At 45.4% G+C, this 22,857-nt stretch overlaps 1 protein-coding gene across 8 annotated transcripts in view; it reads left to right on the forward strand.

The window, feature by feature from the left end:
• Positions 1 to 22,857, forward strand: part of ARHGEF10L (Rho guanine nucleotide exchange factor 10 like) — a 109,357-nt gene that overhangs the window by 81,085 nt on the left and 5,415 nt on the right. For all 8 annotated transcript variants that reach the window (XM_070759455.1, XM_070759456.1, XM_070759454.1 and 5 more), the window contains 6 exons: positions 441 to 562; positions 3,096 to 3,182; positions 5,752 to 5,972; positions 7,230 to 7,384; positions 14,862 to 15,007; positions 17,762 to 17,936. In XM_070759455.1, coding sequence (XP_070615556.1) covers positions 441 to 562; positions 3,096 to 3,182; positions 5,752 to 5,972; positions 7,230 to 7,384; positions 14,862 to 15,007; positions 17,762 to 17,936 — 906 coding nt within the window. The remainder of the gene's footprint in view (positions 1 to 440; positions 563 to 3,095; positions 3,183 to 5,751; positions 5,973 to 7,229; positions 7,385 to 14,861; positions 15,008 to 17,761; positions 17,937 to 22,857) is intronic.

Here is a 22,857-nt window from a genome sequence, read left to right on the forward strand (position 1 = left end):
GTTAAGTGTTGACCAAGGTTGATTGTTGGCTAAGGTCAACTGTTGACCAAGGTTGACTGTTGATCAAGGTTGACTTGGTCAAAGTTGACTATTGACCAAGGTTGACTGTTGACCAAGTTTAACTGTTGGTCAAGGTTGATCGTTGGCTAAAGTCAACTGTTGACCAAGGTTGACTGTTGATCAAGGTTGACTTGGCCAAAGTTGTCTATTGACCAAGGTTGACTGTTGACCAAGGTTAACTGTTGGTCAAGGTTGATTGTTGGCCAAAGATTAACTGTTGGTCAAGGTTAACTGTTGATCAAGATTGATTGTTGATCACAGTTGGCTGTTGACTAAGGTTGACTGTTGATCAAAACTGAGGGTTGGTCAAGTCATAGAACACATTTGGACTTTACCCTTGGAAAAGGGAATTTCCCAACTCTTTTCTCTCTCCCCTGCAGGGGAAGAAAACCAGCCTGGGTGGGTCTGCCCTGAAGAAGACAAGAAGAGTAAAGCCGCTTTCTGGTGTCCCATTTTGGTCTGTCACATCCCTGCCTTCTCCTCCAGGGCCCTTGACCTACAGGTAAGGAGATCCTAAATTGGCCCCACCTCAAGGGCCAACTTCTGACCATCTTTTCAAGGACTTGCATCTTCTTCTTTTCCGTTACAGGTAGTCCTCAACTTTTGACTGGTCACTTAGCTGAAATTATAGGTCACCCCACCCCACCCCAGCTACTTATGGCCAGGTCCTAAAGTTATGGCTTGCTGCATGTCTTCATGATCATTCATCCGTATGACTGACCATCGGGATGTTTCGGTGTCCACTTATTTTTCCTAATGAGCATCAAGACTTGGAGACAGTAATGGTCAGGCTCCATTATGGTCGTAAGTCAAGGACTTCCTGGACAGTAGTCCTTGCAATACTGTAACTCACTGAGAGTTGCTTTGCAAAGAGATGGGCAGCATACAGATTTAATAAATAAGGATTCAATCATTCTTCATGATTGCAAAAAACATAGTAATCAATCCTGTGAAATCCCTCAGAAAACCACCAATCAATGTTGGGGATGTGAAGGGCCCCTATTGTTTATTCAGATTTATTACAGCCACACAAACTCCCAATGGGTCGCACACAACAACAGCTTAGCTTTACTTCTCCTCCCCCTGCAGTCCATCCACCTGCAGCTTTTAGCTGTTTTGGGTGGCCTGTGACGGCTTTAGTCCCATCCATTTCCCTCCCCTCCACCCCCTAAAATGCTGATAAAGAAGAAGAAGCCCTTGCAGCGAGAGAAATAGACTACCATCCACCTACAAAGAGTTTTGACTTCATGTCCTTCTCTCTGTCCTAGAGGACTTTTAAGCCTCTTCCGGATTTCCCTCTAAGCACATGGATCTTCAAAGCTGGTTTTTATTTCATCTTCTCTGGGAGAAGGAGACAAATGGGCTTTTCAGCTCTATTCCTCCCTTCTTGACTTCGCTTTCATAGGATGTTTTGAAGGCAGAAGGAGGATGGTGGTGGTGCTGGTGGAAATCAAGGCCTTTTGGCAGGATTTAGGGGAACAGATTTGCTGGGTCTGCGACTGCTAAAATTAAGGCTGGGGAAACTGTGTGGGAAATTCCCAGGCAGTCAGAAGCAGCAGAAGTCCTATATATTTATTTATTATTTGAATTTATAAGCCACCCTTCTCCAATGGACTTAGGGCAGCGTAGCACTTAGAGTTATAAACCGCTTCACAGCGCTTTTACAGCCTTCTCTAAGTGGTTTACAGAGTCAGCCTCTTGCCCCCAACAATCGGGGTCCTCATTTTATCCACTTTGGAAGGATGAAAGGCTGAGTCAACCTTGTGGGATTCGAACTGCCAAACTGCTGATCAGCAGAAATAGCCTGCAGTACTGCAGTCTAACCACTGCGCCACCGTGGCTCTTATGCCAAAGGGTTGCCTACTTCAACTTCTGGGCTTATAAGGGCTGTGGTAACGTGACTTGGCATAAGTATACAAAATAGTGTGATAGAAACAGACAGACACTGGAGTGGTTGCCATTTATTTATATACTTGTTTATTAGATTAGTTTGGGAAAGAAGGGAAGGAAAAAAGGAAGGAAGGAAGGAAAGAGAAAGTAGGGGAAGGAAGTAAGGAAATTCAGGGGAAGAAAAGAATGAAGGAAGGAGGAGGAAAGTAGGGGAAGGAAGGAAGAAGATTGAGGGGAAGGAGGTGATTGTAGGAAAAGGAAGGAAAAAGCATGATGGAGCAGATGAGGAAGGAAGAAGGAAAATTGAGCAAAAGAAAAGAACATAGGAAGGTAGGAAAAGGAAGAAAGAAGGAACATTGAGGAGAAGCGAGGGAGGAAGGAATGAAGGTAATGAAAAGTAGGAAAAGGAAGGAAGAAGGAAGATGGAGGGGAAGAGGTAGGGAAAGGGAAAATTGAGCAAAAGGAAAGAATGAATGAATGAAGGAAGGAAGGAAGGAAGGAAGATCAAGAGGAAGGAAGGAAGGAAGATCAAGAGGAAAAGGAAGGAAGGAAGATCAAGAGGAAGGAAGGAAGATCAAGAGGAAGGAAGGAAGGAAGGAAGGAAGGAAGGAAGGAAGGAAGGAAGGGACAAAGGGACATTTTCACTTCCAGAGTGCAAAATTCCACCCAGCGTTCTAATTGATTCTTTTTCTCTCCGCCTCTCGTTTTCTGACGAGGTGGGGGGGGGAATAGATTCAGCTGGGAAAAAAGAGAAAGCAGGAACATAATTACCTTAAAAACAAAAACCTCCAGACTTTTATGCCCTCCCATTCCCTTTCTTTTGGAACATCTGCCGTTTTCCAAGGCAGTGGGGCCCCGTTTTCGTTTTCCCGGAGACTAATTTTAGCCCTCTCTTCCTTCTGCCTCTCTCTGCTGGCTCTGCCTTAATTGAGTGTTTCCATTGATTGAGTCTGTTGTTCCCCAGACGTATTTTTAGCTGGTCTTAACAATTCCTTCCCTTTGTTTTCAAGAGACTGGTGGTGGAGATACCATTTTTAAGAAAGTTGGGCTTTCACAAATTCCCTTCGCCAAAGCTTGTTCTGAAGAGTTTATAAAAACTCATCCCATCAAATAACTCTTGTCTGCTTCTTTTCTCCTGCCTTCAGCTGGGTGCCGCTGTGCACAGCCCCGTCCAGTCTTCCTTGCTGGGATTCTCGGCCATCAGCACTTCTCTGCCCCAGGGATATCTTTGGGTAAGTTGATGCAAAAAACCCAGCATCTCTTATTATGGTTTCGTGGACTGGAGGCTAAAACATACGAAGAACGGTTGCAGGAACCTGGCCTGGCTAGTCTAGTGAAGAGAATGACCAAAGGAGACAAGATAGCAGTTGTTGTGGTTAGCTCTGGCCCAGCTCCTGCCCCAAGGACTGTGGATGTGGGGGAGACATCTACATGCTGCAGGCCTGTTTTGCCCCCGGTGGAATCTGCTGATGAAGGCTCCTCTGACCAAAAAGACATGAGTGACAGGGAGGAAGAGAGTGTGGCAGACAGCTCAGAAGGAGATCAATTATCTAGCTCCTCCTTGGATTCAGAACAAGAGTTAATGATACAGCCACGCATGCAGAGAGTGATGCATAGGCAACAACAACTGAGAGATTATTATCAAAGAAAATGAGGCCACCTGTGGTTGGGTGGGGCTGTGGAAATTAGTGAGGCTGCTATAAATAGCAGCCTGTGGGTTTGGCCATTGTGGAGGATTATCTGATCGTTGCGTTTCGTGACTGCATAATGGTGCACGCCCCTTACAGACCTTTTAGAAAAGGGGAGAGATCAGCTGTAGACAATCTAAGGTTGAAGATTTTGGGGTTGGGGGAAGAAACCAGAGTCAGGTAGTGAATTCCAGGTGTTGATCACTCTTATTGCTGAAGTTGTATTTTCTGCAGTCTCGTTTGGAGCGGTTTAAATTTAGTTTGAATCTGTTACGTGCTCGTGTGCTGTTGCGGTTGAAGGTGAAGTAGTCATTAAGAGGAGGGGCATTTTGGTATATGATTTTGTGAACTGTGGTTAGATCAATTCGGAGGCAACATTTTCTGACAGCGAGAGCAATCCACCCATGGAACAGAAGTTGCCTTTGGAGGTTGTGGGAGCTTCACCCCTGGAGGCTTTCACGAAGAGACTGGACTGCCCTCGGTCAGAAATGGTGTAGGACAATGGTGGCGAACCTTTTTTCCCTTGGGTGCTGAAAGTGTGGGTGCACACACTGTCACGCCTGTGTGAATGCCCACACCCATAATTCAATTCCTGGGGAGGTTGAAAATTGTCTCCCCTGCCCTCTGTAGGCCAGAAACAGCCCATTTCCCAATTTCTGGTGGGTCCAGGAGACCCATTTTTCACCCTACCCAGGCTCCAGAGGTTCCCTGGAGCCTAGGCAGGGCAAAAACACCCTCCCCCACCCCCTGGAGGCCCCCCAGAAGCTGAAAATGCTCTCCCAGAGCCTCCGTGCGAGCCGAAAATCAGCTGGCTGGTGCACACATATGTACTGGAGCTGAGCTAGGGCAACAGTTCGCATGCCAGCAGATATGGCTCAGTGTGCCACTGGTGTAGGGTCTCCTGCTTGGGCAAGGGGTTGGGCTTTCCCCCCCTTGGGTGCTGAAAAAGCTTGGGTGTGCACTATTGCGCATGCGCGAGTGTCCACACTCATAATTCAATGCCTTGGGAGGGTCAAAAGAGCTTCCCCTGCCCCCCGGAGGCCCTCTGGAGGCCAGAAATGCCCTGTTTCTCAACCTCTGGTGAGAAGGCTTGTGTTTCTCCCTCCCCAGGCTTCAAAGGCTTCCCTGGAGCTGACGGAAGATGAAAAGGCCCTCCCCCATCCCCCCCCCCCCCCCCGAGGCTCTCTGGAAGCAAAAAACGCTCTCCAAGAACCTCTGTGTGAGCCAAAAATCAGCTGACTAGCACACACATGCATGTTGGAGCTGAGCTAGGGCAATGGCTCGTGTGCCAGCAGATATGGCTCCGTGTGACACCATCACCATCACTGTCCTACAAGGTCTCTTCCAATTCTATTAATCGCTAATCTTTGCATCAGCTTTCCTCCCCTTTGCAAGAGCTGAGGACTTCCCAGAAGAGAAACCCAAAGAAAAACACTCTGGTACCTCTACTTACAAACTTTTCTATATAAGAACCAGGTGTTCAAGATTTTTTTGCCTCTTCTGAAGAACCATTTTCCACTTACAAACCCGAGCCTCTGAAACTGTATCTGGAAAAAGTGGGGAGAAGCCTCTGTTGGGCCTCTCTAGGAATCTCCTGGGAGGAAGCAGGGCCGGAAAAGGCAAGGAGAAGCCTCCCTGGGGCCTTTCTTGGAATCTCCTGGGAGGAAACAGGGCCAGAAAAGGTGGGGAGAAACCTATGTGGGGCCTCTCTAGGAATCTCCTGGGAGGAAACAGGGCCGGAAAAGGTGGGGAGAAGCCTATGTGGGGCCTCTCTAGGAATCTCCTGGGAGGAAACAGGGCCTCCACCCTCCCTGTGTTTTCCCCAATCGCACACATTATTTGCCTTTACATTGATTCCTATGGGAAAAATTGCTTCTTCTTTCAAACTTTTCTACTTCAGAACCTGGTCATGGAACGAATTAAGTTCGTAAGTAGTGGCACCAATCCAGAAATGTCCTATGGCTCGTGAGTCAGTGAACAACCTTGGGATTCTCATAACAGCCTCTCGGTTCACTTAGCAACTTTATGATTCACTTAGCCACCCTGGTCAACAAGGGTGATCAAATCGTAGTCCGGTTTAAAAGACAGTGTCCTCTCTTTCTGGCTCCTCTAGATTGGAGGAGGTCAAGAGGGTGCCGGGGGTCAAGTGGAGATATTTTCCCTCAACCGGTCAGTGCCTCGTACGGTCAAGTCCTTCCCGGTGGCCTCGCAAGTCCTCTGCTTGGAGTACATCCCAGAAAGGGCCGAAGAAGAGCGAGTGGAAGAGTCTCAAGCTGCCTCTGACCAGCCCTTTCCAGCTCAGCCCGTCCTCTGCCTCGGCCTGCAAGACGGCAGGTGAGAAAAATTCGGGTGCTAGTAATAAGTGGGGCAGGGGAGGGGCTTGGAAAGTTGGGACCCCACCCCCAACCCCTTGTCATGTTGTCTGTTTAGCCTTCCTTTTGGGCTGGTCAGTCAAATGCTACATGCAGGACTGGACACCCATACTTTGGGGAAAGTTTTATGACTGGATGGAACATTAAAAGATAAATAAATATTAAAACTTAGTTATTTGGGGGAAAGATGAGATATGAAAACTGAATTAAAATATTGTTAGCCAGATGGCAAGATAAGAGTTATATAATGGTATAACACAAATTTACTTATTAATAAGAATTTAAACCTATAGAATTTTCTAATATAGTTTATGTGATATATGATAAGAAGTATTTTTTTAAATTTCAGATAAATATAGGATAAGTTGATACTGGATTAATTAATCTAATGTAGAAATGAAAGTTTGAATTAAGATTGGCATAATAGAGAGTTTGATATTGTTTACACTGATGTAATATAATTTTTTAGTTTAAGGTGGGGAAAAGATTGGGGGGGCTGAGGATTTTTTATTTGATAATATTATATAAGTTCTGTAGAATGTTTTTTTTAATAGAAGAAAGATAAACCTCCATTGAATGATTAATAGAAAAAGAAAAATTTTATATATGTTTTATTTTAAGCATGGTTTTAGTGTTTGTACTTAGGTATTGTTTTTTATTCTATGTTAGAAAAAAATAAAATTTGTATTTGCACAAAAGAGGGTGGAAATGTCAGTGCGTCTTATACACCAAATGCAGCCATTTTTGGCCTCCCGAAGCCCCACCCTGGTGTACCATTTTTGCAAAAAATGGGCCCATTTTTCACAAAAATGGGGTACGCAGAGGGTTTGGGAAGCCTGCAGCATGCTTCCGGAGGCTGGGGAAAGGCAAAAAACACCTGTTTTTGCGAAAAAATGGGCCACAAGTAGACCATTTCCCACAAAAAATAGGGTGTTTCTGCCTTTCCCCATCTCCTAGGAGCTCTCAGCAGGCATCCCAAACCCTCTGCAGCCGCATTTTTGTGAAAAATGGGTGAAAAATGGGTCAATTTTTGCAAAAAAATGGGGTGTGCAGAGGTTTAGGAGGCCTGCAGACTGCTCCTGATTCAAGGGAGTAGGGATGAAGCTATTCCAGCAGTTACCTTGTCAGACACTAGGGGGTGCCCTTTCAGTGCTTTTAGAGGTTCTTCTGGCTCAAGATGGGATTTTAAAGGTGAGCTTCCTTTTGTTCCCACCTGCAGCATCCTGGCCTATAGCAGTCTGGACACAGGGGCCCAGTGTTTGCTGACCAGCCAGGCCCCTGGAGCTCACCCCGTCCTCTGCCTGAAGCACAACGCCGATTACCTCTTTGCCGGCCTCCAGAATGGGACAGTGGCAGTGTACACCAGAATCAATGGTGAGTTCTCTTTTTGTACCTGGATACTTTTCCTATCCCGAGGTGCATTTTCAATACAAAGTGCTGAATCAGTACCAATCTCATTGTTCACGTTCACGTACATGCCGATCGTTCCAAAATTCAGAACCCACAAGTTCCACCGTTTTCATCGTTTTGCTTTTTTTTAAATTAATAGTTTATTAATTTTCAGCCTCCTTTGCAAAAACAATAATACAGTGGTACCTCTACCTACAAATGCCTCTACTTACGAACTTTTCTAGATAAGAACTGGGTGTTCAAGATTTTTTTGCCTCTTCTCAAGAACCATTTTCCACTTACAAACCTGAGCCTCTGAAACTGTAACTGGAAAAGGCAGGGAGAAGCCTCCATGGGCCTTCCTAGGAATCGCCTAGGAGGAAACAGGGCTGGAAAAGGTGGGGAGAAGCCTCTGTGAGGCCTCTCTAGGAATCTCCTGGGAGGAAACAGGGCCAGAAAAGGGGAGAAGCCTATGTGGGGCCTCTCTAGGAATCTCCTGGGAGGAAACAGGGCGTCCACCCTCCCTGTGGTTTCTCCAATCGCACACATTATTTGCTTTTACACTGATTCCTATGGGAAAAATTGCTTCTTCTTACAAACTTTTCTGCTCAAGAACTTGGTCACGGAACTTATTAAGTTCATAAGTAGAGGTACCACTGTACAATAAATTATTCTGCATTGTTACATCATTGCATCTTTTTTTTTTAGTTACCTCACATTTTATATATGTGGACATATTGTATGATATTATATTATTACAATAGCTACAAATGCTTATACTTTTCTATATACTGTACATATTTACATGTTACGCTTCCATTTTAACTCTTTAGTTTTTACTTTTGTTTTTTTATGCTCGGTCCAATGGTGCCATCTATTCCATATTTCAAAATACTCTTGTGCTTTCTGGGGGGGTTATCGTTTTACTTATTGGGAGATCCGTATTTTAAAAATGAAACAGATTTGGAATTTTAAATTTTCTTGTTTAGTCTGTCAAACAAAGAATTATCTACAATCACTTAAAGATGTGAGAATAAGCGGAATTGTTGTTAGCTGCTAAATCATAATTGCGACCCATCCTGTCCTCTACCATCTCCTGGAGTCCATTTAAGCTCACACCGACTGCTCCAGTGACCCCATTCAGCCACCTCGTTCTCTGTCGTCCCCTTCCTCTTTTGCCCTCAATCGTTCCCAGCATGAGGCTCTTCTCCAGCGAGTTCTTCCTTCTCATTAGGAGGCCAAAGTATTTGAGTTTCGTCTTCAGGATCTGGCCTTCTAAACAGCATCTCCTCTAGGACTGACTGGTTGGATCACCTTGCAGTCCAAGGGACTCCATTTTTAACAGAAGGGACCTTGGAGGTCTTCTAGTCCAACCCCCTGCTTAGGCAAGAGGCCCTACACTACTTCAGACAGATGGTTATCCAACATCTTCTTTAAAACTTCCAGTGTTGGAGCATTCACAACTTATGGAGACAAGCTATTCCACTGATTAATTATTCTATTGGGAAATTTCTCCTTAGTTCTAAGTTGCTTCTCTCCTTGTCTTCTCCAGCATCAGAGTTGAAAGGCCTCAATTCTTTGGCGCTCAGCCTTCTTTATGGTCCAACTTTCACAACCGTTCGAATCTTGCTCATGTAAATATCTCCCTGAGATGTTTTGGCAGTTGTAACTTCAAATAACAGTCTGCTTGAAAAGTATGTTTATATTTGCTCAGCCATTTCACGTTACCCACCTTGCTAACGATGGCTGTATCATTTTGTGCTTCTATATCCTTAATTCTTTGGGCAGCTTTTTTTTAAAAAAAATATTCTGCTGTAACACAAGAGATGTTAGTTTGGTGATCCAGGAGATTTGTGATTGCAATTTTATTTGCTCTAGTAGACATAACTTGGGGAGTCTATCAGTCTCCACTCTATCTAGCTGTCTGTCCTCTCTCTCTCTCTCTCTCTCTCTCTCTCTATCATCTGTCTATCTGTCTGTGTATGTACATATGTATGTATGTATGCATGCATGGATGTATGCATCTATCTATCTATCTATCTATCTATCTATCTATCTATCTATCTATCTATCTATCTATCATGTCTGTCCTTTCGTCCATCCATCTATCATGTCTGTCTGTCTGTCCGTTCATCTATCCATCTATCCATCTATCCAACTATCTATCTATCCATCTATCTATCATGTCTGTCTGTCCATCCGTCCACCCATCCACCCACCCACCCACCCACCCATCCATCCATCCATCCATCCATCCACCTATCTACCATGTGTACCATGTCTGTCTGTCCATCCACCCATCCATCTACCAATATCTACGGTATCTATCTATCTATCTATCTATCTATCTATCTATCTATCTATCTATCTATCTATCTATCTATCTATCTATCTATCATGTCGGTCTGTCCGTCCACCCACCCACCCATCCATCCATCTATCCATCTATCATGTCTATCTGCCTGCCTGCCTGCCTCTCTGTCTGTCTGTCTGCTTAGACTTCTATGCTGCCCAATATCTTGGTACTCAGGTATTTTATTTTATTAACAAATGTCTCACTTAGCAACAGAAGTTTTGGAGCCCAGTTGTGGTTGTAAGTCGAGGACTGCCCATAGGAAATGGGTCTGTTACTCTGAGTTTGACTACGTGGTCAAGAGGCATTTTTGTGTCTGTCCTCCCTGCCTCCGAGCAGGGGCGGATTCCCATTCCCACCACTACCAATGGAATGAGAGGAAGGAAGGAAGGAAGGAAGGAAAAACAAACACGCTGGGACCTGCGCAGGCAAGGGAAGTGAAGCTATGCGCGCAGCACAGCTTTTGCTATCGGGGCACCGTCATTACCTGTGCCGGTAGCAGCCCAGTCCTGCCTCCGAGGTTCCCTTCAGGGAAAGGTTTCACTCCCACTGTTGTTTCCAGGTGCTTTTAATTAATTTGAAATCTATTTTAATTTCCTGCGTGTTGTAACCCCGTGAAGGCGGAGTATTGCCCATGTTCGCGTCCCCACAGACGCCTGGAATACTTAACGTTAATTGGCTTTCGGGAGGCCGTGTCTGGGATGTGGGTCCAGAGAGAAAAAGCTGAATTTGAAAGCTCCGTAATTTCCTATTGATCGGCCTGTCAGTTCTCCGCAGCCCTGGGGAAGGCGGCGGTTTTACTCCCACTGAAAAAAAAATCTGTCAGCTGGGTTTAATCCTCCTGCGTTTGTCAGCTTCGGGTGGATTTAAAAAAAAAGTCAAAACAACACTCACCTTTGCGTTCAGATGGCGCTGATCCTCCCTGACAGATCAGAGTTGGTACTGCGTTTCCCCCCAAAATAAGGCCCTGTCAGTATTGGGCTGCAGCATGAACGGTGCGGTATGCCGTCCATATAGGAAAAAATGGACAGTCGGCTTCTGCGCATGTGAATTCCTTCCTCCTCTCTCTTATTTCCTTCCTTCTTTCCTTCCTTCGCCCCTCCTTCTCCTCCTCCTTCCTTCCTTCCTTCCTCCTCTCTCTCTCTTTCCTTCTTTCCTTCCTTTTTTCCCTCCCTTTCCTTTCCTTCTTCCTTCCCCCTCTCTTCCCCCCTTCCTTCTCCTCCCCCCCTGCAAATCCCACTCTCTTCCAGCACCCACCCCACCCCACCCCCAAAATGTGGTTTTCCTTAGGACCGAGTGCAGTCCCCACTCTTAAACAGGGGGGGGGGCAGGTTCCTCTTACTTTTTGCTACCGGTGCGCTGCCGTGTGCGATTTCACTTTAGCGCATGCACAGAGGGATGATTTTACTCCCACGCATGTTCAGAGGGATGATTTCACTTCTGCATGTGCTCGGAGGCACAATTTCACTTCCGTGCATGCCCAGAGGCATGATTGTACCTCCATGCATGCTCAGAGGCACAATTTCACTTCCGCGTGTGCTCAGAGGGATGATTTCACTTCCGTACATGCTCAGAGAGCAGAAAAATCACAATAAATTACCCCCCAAAGAAGAGATAGCGGCGCGCACAGACCGGCAAAGACAGGACTAGAGCACTATTGGGTTGCTAGCCGGTACGGGCCACACTGCATCCCGATAGCAAAAATGGAGCTGCGCGCACATTTCCATATCGCCGGCATGCGCATGCAGGCTCCCCAGCAAGATTTTGCCTTTGTGCATGCCCAGGGAGCAAAATCTTGTGAGAGGACACACTTGTGTGAGATTTCAGCATTTTTTGCTTTTACACTTGCGCAGAAGCAAAATAAAAATCACCAAAATCTCACTTGCGGGAAGAAGCATCCGCAATGGACCACCCTGGTAGAAACCCACCTCTTTTAAACAGGCCTAGCTTAGTACTCTCTTTCTCCCTTTCCCGTTGCTTCCCCAATTTCGCGCCGTTTCTTCCGAAGTGGTTCCTCTCCACGTCCCATTAAACTCCCACCATCTGCGGCTTCTGCTGCCCCTCCGTTCCGGGGTTACAAAGGCCTGTTTACGCTGCTGTGCTTCCGAGGCCCACTTTGCCAACACGTTGCTTGGTATTAATTAGCTTTTGATAAGCCGTTTATGTTTTTTAATTAAAGCGCGTACTGGAGCAAAGAGAGAAAGAGGGAACGGGTCTCCCAGGCAGTTTCATCTGCCACTTAGATCTTCCCAGGGCACGGATGGCAAAAAATATACCATTACTGTGCAAAGAAACCTGTTGCGCCTGCTTATTTATTGACTGCCAATTAAAAAAAAAAAGTGGCGTTTGAGGGTGAAAATAGGTTGGTTTCTGATCGTTTTACTTCAATCTGAGTATTGCATTAGCAGTTCTGTGTTAGCAAAAACTCCAGAATGGAAGGATTTAGGCAGCGGTCCCCAAACTACGGCCCATGGGCCGGATGCAGCCCGCTGAGGTCTTTTAACTGGCCCGCGGCAGCACACGAGATTTTACCGATTGATATAATAAGCTCCCAAATCTCCTGTCCACTCACCGCGGTCAGCTGCTGAACGAGGAGGAGGTGGAGAGGCAAGAGGCGGGGAGGAAAGCAGGCCTGCCATTGGCCCCTTTCTTTGCCGCCTTTAGGGAGAGAAACTGCTGCTGCCCTATGGCAGAGCAGCAACAGTTCCTCTCCCTAAATGCGAGAAAGAAAGGGGCCAATTGCAGGCCTGCTTTCCTCCCGGCCTCTTGCCTCTCCACCTCCTCTCCACCTCCTCCTCCGCGGTGTGTGGACAGGAGATTCAGGAAATTGGCGATTCAAAAACTCCACTGAAAGTCACAGCTAAGTGCGCCATGGCTAAGTGTGTGAGGGGGGGAGGTGGCTGCTTACAAACCCCTGACCTCCACCACCTCTCCCCCGCGGCACAAGGCGAGCACACCTCCACTTCTCTCTCTCTCCGCTTCTCCGACGGGCACCGCCTCCGCACCCTCTCCTTCGCTCTGCTCCCACAGCAGCTGCCATTGGTGCAGCAACAGCGGCGGCTCCTCTCGGACCAGGCCCCACCAGTGGGTGCCGCTTTCCACGCAACTCTAGCCTTCTCCCGCCCCGGCCAGTGCGGCCACCTCGTTGCTGACATAGGCGGCGGGGACCGCCCTGTCCCCCTTCAAGGCCTCTTTGACAGCCCTTCCCAGCAGAGGTGCCGCGTCTGCCTTCCCAACAGCTCCTGCTGCCAGCACACAGCTCTGCTCACCCAAAGCCTGGCGTTGACGCTGGAGAGCGGGCTTCGGGCTCTAGGCATCAGCAGCTGCCACGGGGCCATTGTTGTTGTTGTTGTCGTGGCGACTGCCCTGTGCTGGCCAGCAAAGCCGGCTGCTTGGGAAAGAGCTGGGGCAGGGTAAAAACGCCCTCTTTGGAAGCCAAAACCGCCTTCCCGGAGCCTCTGTGCGAGCCAAAACTCAGCTGGCCAGCACACACATGCATGTTGGAGTTCAGCTAGGGCAGCAACTCATGTGCCATCAGATATGGCTCCGCGTGCCACCTGTGGCACCCGTGCCATAGGTTCACCCTCACTGCCCTTTTCTACTCCCTGTTCTATTTTCTATTCTATTCCTTATTCTACATCAACATGACACTGACTTACGCCCTTTATTTTTGGTGTCCGGGATAGGAGGGAAAAAATAAAGTCCAGTTTGTGTTTCATTTTACCTACAAGATCGCACACCAAACCTCGGTGTTCTTTTGTGTTGCCGAATTGCGTGTGTATATGTGTGCGTCTGGGCAAGCGGAAAGGCTGAGCCGATTATATCCAGGGGTGACGTCAAAAGGGTTGTCTGGGAGTCACAAAGTGATGTGACACGATAAGGCTGTGCTTTGACAATAGCCGTGGACGTGTTCCAAGAAATGCCACCGAAATACCATTATGAGAAAAAAAAACCTTGGGAAGTCTTTGTGGCATGGATGCTTCAGGAATTTGAAGCCAGGGCATGTGATATTTTATTTCCAACTCTCAAATTGGGAGATATCCAGGAATCTCTTTCCCCCGTGTTTCGGTAAAGGTTTGCGTGCAATTTCTTCTACATGTTAAATCAATAAAAAGCCCCTGTAGAGAAAGAGAGAGAGAGAGAGAGAAAGAGTTCATAGGAATGGTGGGGGGGAGAGCATCAGGTTTAAATTTAATTTAGTGGTCCAAGGGGTTTTGTGCTCTTCGGATCAATTAAGAACCGTCCTACTTTTAAAGATTCCCACTGCACTTAACCAGTGTCTTCAAGGAGAATAAAACGGGAGGGATTTTAAACAGTGGGGTTTGGGCTGGTGGACCAGGAAAGTGAAAATCCTGCAGTCCAGAGCATGTTTTGGTGCAAAAAGTGGGAAAGCAGAAGTTCAAGACTGGAGGAGGAACAAAAATAATAATAATTATAGGGTTAAACTTATGCGCTTCCAAGCTCTACCAAAGGCCCTAACTTGTGGCTTCACAGGTGATTTTCTATTTTCCATTTCTGAGTCCTGGAACCAGGTGGCCAGGTTCCTACAGGGGTCTGTCTGTCTGTCTGTCTGTCTGTCTGTCTGTCTGTCTGTCTGTCTGTCTGTCTGTCTTTCTATCCATCCATCCTCTCTCTCTATCATATCATATCTGTCTGTCTATCTATCTAATCTCTCTCTCTCTCTCTGATGACTGACTATCTGTCTGTCTGTCTGTCTGCCTGTCTCTATCTATCTATCTATCTATCTATCTATCTATCTATCTAATCTGTCTCATCATGTCTGTCTGTCTGTCTCTGTCTGTCTGTCTGTCTGTCTATCTATCTATCTATCTATCTATCTAATCTGTCTCATCATGTCTGTCTGTCTGTCTGTCTCTGTCTGTCTGTCTGTCTGTCTGTCTGTCTGTCTGTCTGTCTGTCTGTCTATCTATCTATCTATCTATCTATCTATCTATCTATCTATCATCTGTCTCTCTACAAAGGTCACAAGTATCACCCTTTGTAGGCGGTTGAAAGGGCTGCATTCTAATTCTCCTCCTTTGATTTTGGCCTTCCCCCAAAAGCTTTTCAACTCCTCTCTCGTATCTGCTTTTCTCTTCCACATTGCAGGAGGCCTGTGGGATGCCGAGGTTGAACCCACCTGCTTGGCAGTGGGGCTGGCCCCCGTTCGGACGCTGCTCACCTTGGATGATGCCATATGGGCCAGCTGTGGCAACCAAGTCACCGTCTTTGATGCCGTCAGCCTGAAGGCTCAGGTAGGTCTAGCCCCAGGTGCGTCTCGGAAATCAAAAGCCACTCCACCAATTAATTAATTAGGGCCAGATTACTTACGGGACCATCTCCTGCCTGACGTATCCCAGTGGCCAGTTAGCTCCCACAGAGTCAGCCTTCTCCAGGTCCCATCGGCCAAGCAGTGTCACCTGGCAGGGCCTAGGGGAAGGGCCTTCTCTGTGGTGGCTCTGGTCCTTTGGAACTAACTCCCCCCAGGAGTTGGTTCCCACTTCCCCCACTCTCCTGGCTTTTCAAAAGGTTTTAAAAACGCACTTTTGCCATCCATCCATCCATGAAATGGGGTGGTGCAGTGATTAGACTGCAGTACTGCAAGCTGCTTCTGCTCACTGCTAGCTGTAGTTCACCAGATCAAATCTCACCACCAGCTCTGTCCTTCCGAGGCGGGTCAAATGAGGACCCAGATTGTTGGGGGCAAGAGGCTGACTCTGTAAACCCCTTAGAGCAGTGGTTCTCAGCCTGGGGGTCGGGATCCCTTTGGGGGTTGAACGATTGTTTCACAGGGGTCACTTAAGACCAATTTCCCATGGTGTTAGGAACTAAAGCCGCCCCGAGTCTGTGGAGAGGGGCGGCATACAAATCTAAATAATAAATAAAATAAATAAATAAATAAAGCGTCTATTCTAGCACCTTGCAACATATTTTTACAATCCGACCAATTGGGCGTTTACAGTGGGGGTGTCCCTCTGACCTCGCTGCCAATCAGCTCCAAGCTCTGTTGGGAGAATTGGCGCTAGACCTATGGTTGGGGGTCACCACCACATGAGGAACTGTATTAAGGGGTCGTGGCACTAGAAAGGTTGAGAACCACTGGCTTAGAGAGAGCTGTAAAAACACTGTGAAGTGGCATATAAGTCTAAGTGCTGTTGCTATAGAAGACCTCCAAAGTTCCCTTCCAACCTGGTTATTCTATGTTCCCAAATTTCTCCTGTCTGGTGCTATGACTCCTCTTGGCCGGCCACTGTGTAGCACTGTCCCTGCGTGGATGCCCACTCCCAATGCCATTGATGCCCCCTCTCTTTCTCTTTCTCTGTGTCCTGCTCCTTTCCCCAAATTTTTTCGGGCGACGCACCCCTGGCACCCTACCCATGGCATTACCTGCCACCAGACAAGGGTCTCCGTTCTCTTCTTCAACGAGCCAAATTCATGGGGTGCTGCTCCCCCTGTGCCAGTTGTGACTTCAGATTGAAACAAATACTGCAAGTTGGCACAGAGAGAAGAGCCTTGGTGCTGCGGTGGTTGGAGTGCAGCTCTGCAGGCTACTTCAGCTGACTGCCAGCTCTATAGTTCAGCAGTTCAAATCTCACCACCGGCTCAAGGTTGACTCGGCCTTCCATCCTTCTGGGGTGGGGGGGTGTCAAATGAGGGCCCAGATATGCTGATTCTGTAAACCGCTTAAGAGAGGGCTGTAAAAGCACCATGGAGCGGTATATAAGTTTAAAAGCTATTGCTAAATGCTATTGCTATCACCGGCCAGCCCAGTTCCTCTGTATGCCAAATTGACACATATGGATACACGGATATACACACATGTGGTAAACACATCCCAAAGCCACAAGTATCCTTCGAGAAGATGAAATCTGTCTTCCTTTTAGTTTTGAAGCAACAGCCCTTCCTGCCTCAGTTTCCTTTCCGTTGCTACCTGGCGAGGCGAGGCTGTCTCTTCCGTCCACTTGGCACTTTGTTGTCAAGCGTGGCATTCATTCGCTGCTTTGAAAACGCTGAAAACATCCGAAATGTAATATAATATTGATTTATTTATTTACTTTTAGTTAGTTAGTTAGTTAGTTATTTGGTCCAAAACACAATGAGGTTACGTGGGATATACAGGTAGTACATCAATCAATGGAAGAATAGAGGATAATAATAATAATAATAATAATAATAATAATAATAATAATAATAATAATTATTATTTATTAGATTTGTATGCCGTCCCTCTCTGTAGACTCGGAGCGGCTCAGAACAAAAGATGTAGGAATGATTTAAAACATAGGAAGAATAGTAGAAGAGATAGAGATATAGTGATAGATGAAAAAGATAAAGAGTTATAGAAGAGACAATAGGACAGGGGACAGGAGGCACACTTGTGCACTTATGTACGCCCCTTACTGATCTCTTAGGAATTTGGAGAGGTCAACCGTGGATAGTCTAAGGGTAAAACGTTGGGGGTTAGGGGATGACACTACGGTGTCCGGTAATGAGTTCCACGCTTCGACAACTCGGTTGCTAAAGTCGTATTTTTTACAGTCAAGTTTGGACCGGTTAATATTGAGCTTGTATCTGTTGTGTGCTCTTATGTTGTTGTGATTGAAGCTGAAGTAGTCACTGACAGGTAGGATGTTGCAGCATATGATCATGTGGGCAATACTTAGATCATGTTTAAGGTGTCGTAGTTCAAGGCCCAAGATTGAAAGTCTAGTTTCGTACGGAATTCTGTTTCGGGTGGAGGAGTGAAGGGCTCTTCTGGTGAAGTATCTTTGGACATTTTTGAGTGTGTTAATAACAAGTGTTGGAAGGGGCCTTGGAAGTCTTCTAGTCCAACCCCCTGCTTAGTCAGGAAACCCTAACACCACTTCCAACAACCCTACACCACTTCATTCAGCACACATTGCCGAGTTGCTGGCATTAGTCACACACACACAATAACCTACACAACCCGTTTTTTTCACTTTCTTGCCCGCTGATGCCCGATTCTTCCTTTTTATCTTCGTCTGCAGCAAATATTCGAGGTCCACCCGGAAGAGGAGAGCAACGTGACCCATATGATCAAGGCTGGCAGTGGGGTGTGGATGGCCTTCTCTTCGGGGTCTTCCATACGTCTCTTCCACACCGAGACCCTGGAGCTTCTGCAGGACATCAACGTGGCCACTCGAACCACGGCGGTCCTGCCAGGTAGGCTGAAGTACTTTGAAACCATAAGGATCCACAGCAGGAAATAACCCAAATAGGTAGTCCTTAAGTTACGACTGCAATTGAGCTGTGAAATTAAACTGTCCACTTAGGAAGCAACACTGATTGACAATCAATTTCACATGTTGTCAGGACATTCAACTTTGTGCAGAACAAATTATTCAATGAGAATATTTAATTCATTCAGATCTAGGATGTGTCCTTTGAGTGTTCCCTATATTTCTTTGAGCATTGTATGTATGTATGTATGTATATATAGAGACATAAGAAACAACTAAGACAAAAACAGTTTCTCTGCACTATTTTCTAGAATATGTGTTTATTTATTAAAAAACATAGAAGATTGACGGCAGAAAAAGATCTCATGGTCCATCTAGTCTGCCCTCTACTAGGTGTATTTCCGCCGAGTGGCCAATGCTAGGCTGGGCATGCCCCCAGGCTGGCATGAAGGAGGGAGAATTTTTTCAGTTGGGCTTCACAGCGGGGCAAAAAAAATTGGCTGATTAAAGCCACTGTAAATTCTTCATTAATCTTTTCCTTCCCCCACCCACCTCCTTTCCCAGCCTTCCCTTCTCTCTTTCCCACTCCTTAGCAAGAAGTAATTGTATAATTAGTGCTAAACGCATTACTTGTATAAAGTGTTTTTGGTTTCTTTCTCTTTTTTTTTGTCCCTCTCTCTCTCTCCTTAAAAAAAAAAAATTAGTCGCACAAGAGCCGTATTTTAAAAAATTTATCGCGGCCGCTCTTGCTTTCGCGGTGTAAGTATTTCTGTATTAATGTATTTTTGAACTTAAGCTCTCTCATCCTTTTTAACTAGACAGGCCATTAATAAAAGGCTTGTGCATAACAGAAGGGCCTTTTTAAAAATTGGTATATTGGCTGATTTGTCTGACATTGGCGCTTTAAGTCTGCGGATAAAATATTTATTTGTCTCCGGGATTCTTCCCTTTCTCTTTGAATATTTTTTTGGAAGCAGTAACAGATTAACAGAGTTGGAGGGGATCTTGCAGGTCATCTAGTCCAACCCCTTAGATCTGCCTCTATATTTATATTTTATATTTATATTTACTTGCTTTGTCAAGTACGTATTGGTGGTATATAAAGATATAATAATATTTATATACATGATAGTAGTAAAAGAGAAACATTAGGACAGGGGACGGAAGGCACGCTGGTGCACTTATACACGCCCCTTACTGGATAGTCTAAGGATAACGTTTTGGGGGTTAGGAGATGATACTACAGAGTCTGGTAGGGAGTTCCATGCATCAACTTCTTGGTTACTAAAGTTGTATTTCCTGCAGTCAAGTTTGGAGCGGTTTACTTTAAGTTTGTATCTTGTAGACAGTGTTTCCTCTAATTTTGGGGGGGTGGAAAAGTATAGTGTCTGAGCGGCAGTCCCTTCGGGACTGGGCGGCACTCTTTCCCTCTCACTCTTTCCCTCTCGGCTTCTGGGCAGGTTTGAAAAACTCTGAGTTGATGATGATTTTTAAGTGAGCCATTGCTCACTGCTCAGCTTAGAGGGAACTATGGTTGTAGACTCGTGTGTTGTTGTGGTTGAAGCTGAAGTAGTCATTGACAGGAAGGACGTTGTAGCAGATGATTTTATGGTCTATGCTTAAGTCGTGTTTAAGGCGATGTAGTTCTAAGCTTTCTAAACCTAGGATGGTAAGTCTAGTTGTGTAGAGTATTCTGCTGCAAGTGGAGGAGTGGAAGGCTCTTCTAGTAAAGTATCTCTGGACATTTGCTAGAGGGTTTATGTCTGAAATGCAGTGTGGGTTCCAGACAGATTAGCTGTATTCAAAGATTGGTCTGGCGAAAGTTTTGTATGCTCCGGTTAGTAGTGTGAGATTTCCGGAGCAGAAGTTACATAGAATTAGGTTAAAAACTCTTGAAGCCTTTTGGGTGATGTTGTTGCAGTGGGCTTTGGCCCTTTGGTCATTTAATAGGAGTATTCCAAGGTCTTTTACAGAGTGAGAGTTGTCTGTAAGGTGTTGCTTATTCAGCTTGTATTTGGTGTTCAGATTCTTTTTGCCAATGTGTAGGACAGAACTCACAACCTCCTGATTGGAAGGCAAGAGCGCCACCTTTAGGCCACAGCAGATAAGAAAAGGAATTGGGTGGGGCTCTCAAAATTCTGCTGCTGAGTTTCGGAGGTGTTTATTCTCCCCAAAGATTCAAAACCGCATAAACAGAAAACCTTTTATCCTCAGAACAGCCCTTGAAGGTAGGCCGTTGGAGGGTTCGCCCCTCACTTAGCATCCATAACATATTGTCCAGGAAGTGAGTGGCGGGGAGTGGGGGAAGTATTCCGGCCTTAGGATGAGGCCGGAAATAAATCCTGCAGAAGGGACGTGCGGGAACATAGACATACATCTTTAATTAAAATTTAAAAAGACAAAATGGGTAGTCCTCGTTTAGCGGATGCCTTGTTTAGTGACTGCAGCGATGAAGAAAAAAGGCACTGGGTGACCTATATCCGCACGTTGATAAGGTTTGCAGGCCTGCAAAACATTAATGACATGCATGGGTTTTTTAAAACAAAAACTGTTCTAATTGTTGGTTTTAAATCATTTTAAACTGTTTTAAGGAGTTTTAATATTATATTTATATGTGTTATTTTTTTGGTTGTGAGCCGCCCAGAGTCCCTCGGGAGTTGGCTGGCACACAAATATGAATGAATGAATGAATGAATGAATGAATGAATGAATGAATGCACGAATAATAAATAAATAAATAAATCTGTAAGTAAGTAACTTAAATAAATAAATAAATCAGAGTAAAGCTGAAGGAAGGTTATAAGCACAGTCGCTGTTTCACTTTACAACCAAATAGTGGTCGCTAAGTGAGGACTACCTGTATTCCCAAATCCATCTTGCCAAGTTCACAATGTGAATATTTGTTGTTAGGAAATCCTGGCTTTGATTCAAGAGAGAGAGAAAAAGGGGGAGAGGAAAAGAGAGAGAGAGAGAGAAAGAGGGAGAGGGAAGGAGAGAGAAAGAGAGAGAGAAAGAGGGAGAGAAAGAGAGAGAGAGGGAGACAAAGAGGAAGAGAGGGAGGGAGAAAGAGAGAGAGAAAGAGGGAGAAAGAGAGAGAGAGAAAGAGGGAAAGGGAGGAGAAAGAGAGAGAGAGAAAGAGGGAGACAAAGAGAGGGAGGGAGAGAGAAACAGGGAGAGAAAGAGGGAGAGGGAGGAGAGAGAGAGAGAGGGAAAGAGGGAGACAAAGAGAGAATCAAAGAGGGTGGGAGAGAGGGAAGGAGAGAGAAAGAGAGAGGGAGGGAGAGAGAAAGAGAGAAAGGGGGAAAGAGAGAGAGAGGCCCAATGTTCTCCATGGAGGCAGGATTTGAATCCAGAACTCCCAATTCCTAACCCAGCACCTTCCCCCGTGGCTCAAAATAACAGTTAAAAATCTTCCTTCCCGCCCGCTGAGGATCCCCTGCTTTTACGTTATTTTATTACCAAATTTACTGCCTTCCCCACCTCCAAATTCTTTTTTTAAAAACCCCATAGTTGATTTGCAATTAAAATGCACCATAAAAGGCGCATGTTAGAGGAACATGAAAAAAAACCAGGCTCTTTTTTCCAAAAATTGGAGCAGGGGGGGGGGACACAACTCCAGTTGGAAAGGAAACCAGAGGGAACTCTGTGCATGCTCAGGGACTTGCAACTTGCAAGGTGATGGAGACGGTTCAGCCTTTATGCTGATGCTTTCCCCCACCACCACCACCACTCCCCCCTCAAAGAGGCTTCCCAGGCTTGTATTTTTTTATTAGCTTTTTCATTATAAAATTTCTAAGCCTCTGCTTGAGTTGGGACTATAAATAAACAAGGAAAGGTCACAACGCATTTGCAACCAACGTCTTCTGGGCTCTGCGGAGGGTTGATTGATCTAAAATATCATTTTCCTGCGGCTCAGCTTCCTGGTTCCCCCCCCCCCCCCCCCGGCTTTGCCAGACAGCTCAAAACAGCTTCGAAAGCCAGTTGGTCATCGTTTCTAATTAGACAAATTTGGGGGAGAAAGCCCCCCCCTCTACTTACCCCCCCCTCTCTATCTATCTATCTATCTCCCTATCCATCTAGCTCTCTGTCTCTCTATCACTATTTAGTTCTATCTATCTATCTATCTATCTATCTATCTATCTCCCTATCCATCTAGCTCTCTGTCTCTCTATCACTATTTAGTTCTATCTATCTATCTATCTATCTATCTATCTATCCATCTATCTCTCTGTCTCTCTATCACTATTTAGTTCTATCTATCTATCTATCTATCTATCTATCTATCTATCTATCTCCCTATCCATCTAGCTCTCTGTCTCTCTATCACTATCTAGTTCTTTCTATCTATCTATCTATCTATCTATCTATCTATCTATCTATCTATCTATCTATCTATCTATCTATCTATCGATCTCTCTATCTCCCTATCCATCTAGCTCTCTGTCTCTCTATCACTATTTAGTTCTATCTATCTATCTATCTATCTATCTATCTATCTATCTATCTATCTATCTATCTATCTATCTCCCTATCCATCTAGCTCTCTGTCTCTCTATCACTATCTAGTTCTTTCTATCTATCTATCTATCTATCTATCTATCTATCTATCTATCTATCTATCTATCTATCTATCTATCTATCTATCTCCCTATCCATCTAGCTCTCTGTCTCTCTATCACTATCTAGTTCTTTCTATCTATCTATCTATCTATCTATCTATCTATCTATCTATCTATCTATCTATCTATCTATCTATCTCCCTATCCATCTAGCTCTCTGTCTCTCTATCACTATTTAGTTCTATCTATCTATCTATCTATCTATCTATCTATCTCCCTATCCATCTAGCTCTCTGTCTCTCTATCACTATCTAGTTCTTTCTATCTATCTATCTATCTATCTAT

Source organism: Erythrolamprus reginae, chromosome 8 (genome assembly GCF_031021105.1).
Source record: "Erythrolamprus reginae isolate rEryReg1 chromosome 8, rEryReg1.hap1, whole genome shotgun sequence".
In the NCBI taxonomy this organism is placed as follows: Eukaryota; Metazoa; Chordata; class Lepidosauria; order Squamata; family Dipsadidae; genus Erythrolamprus; species Erythrolamprus reginae.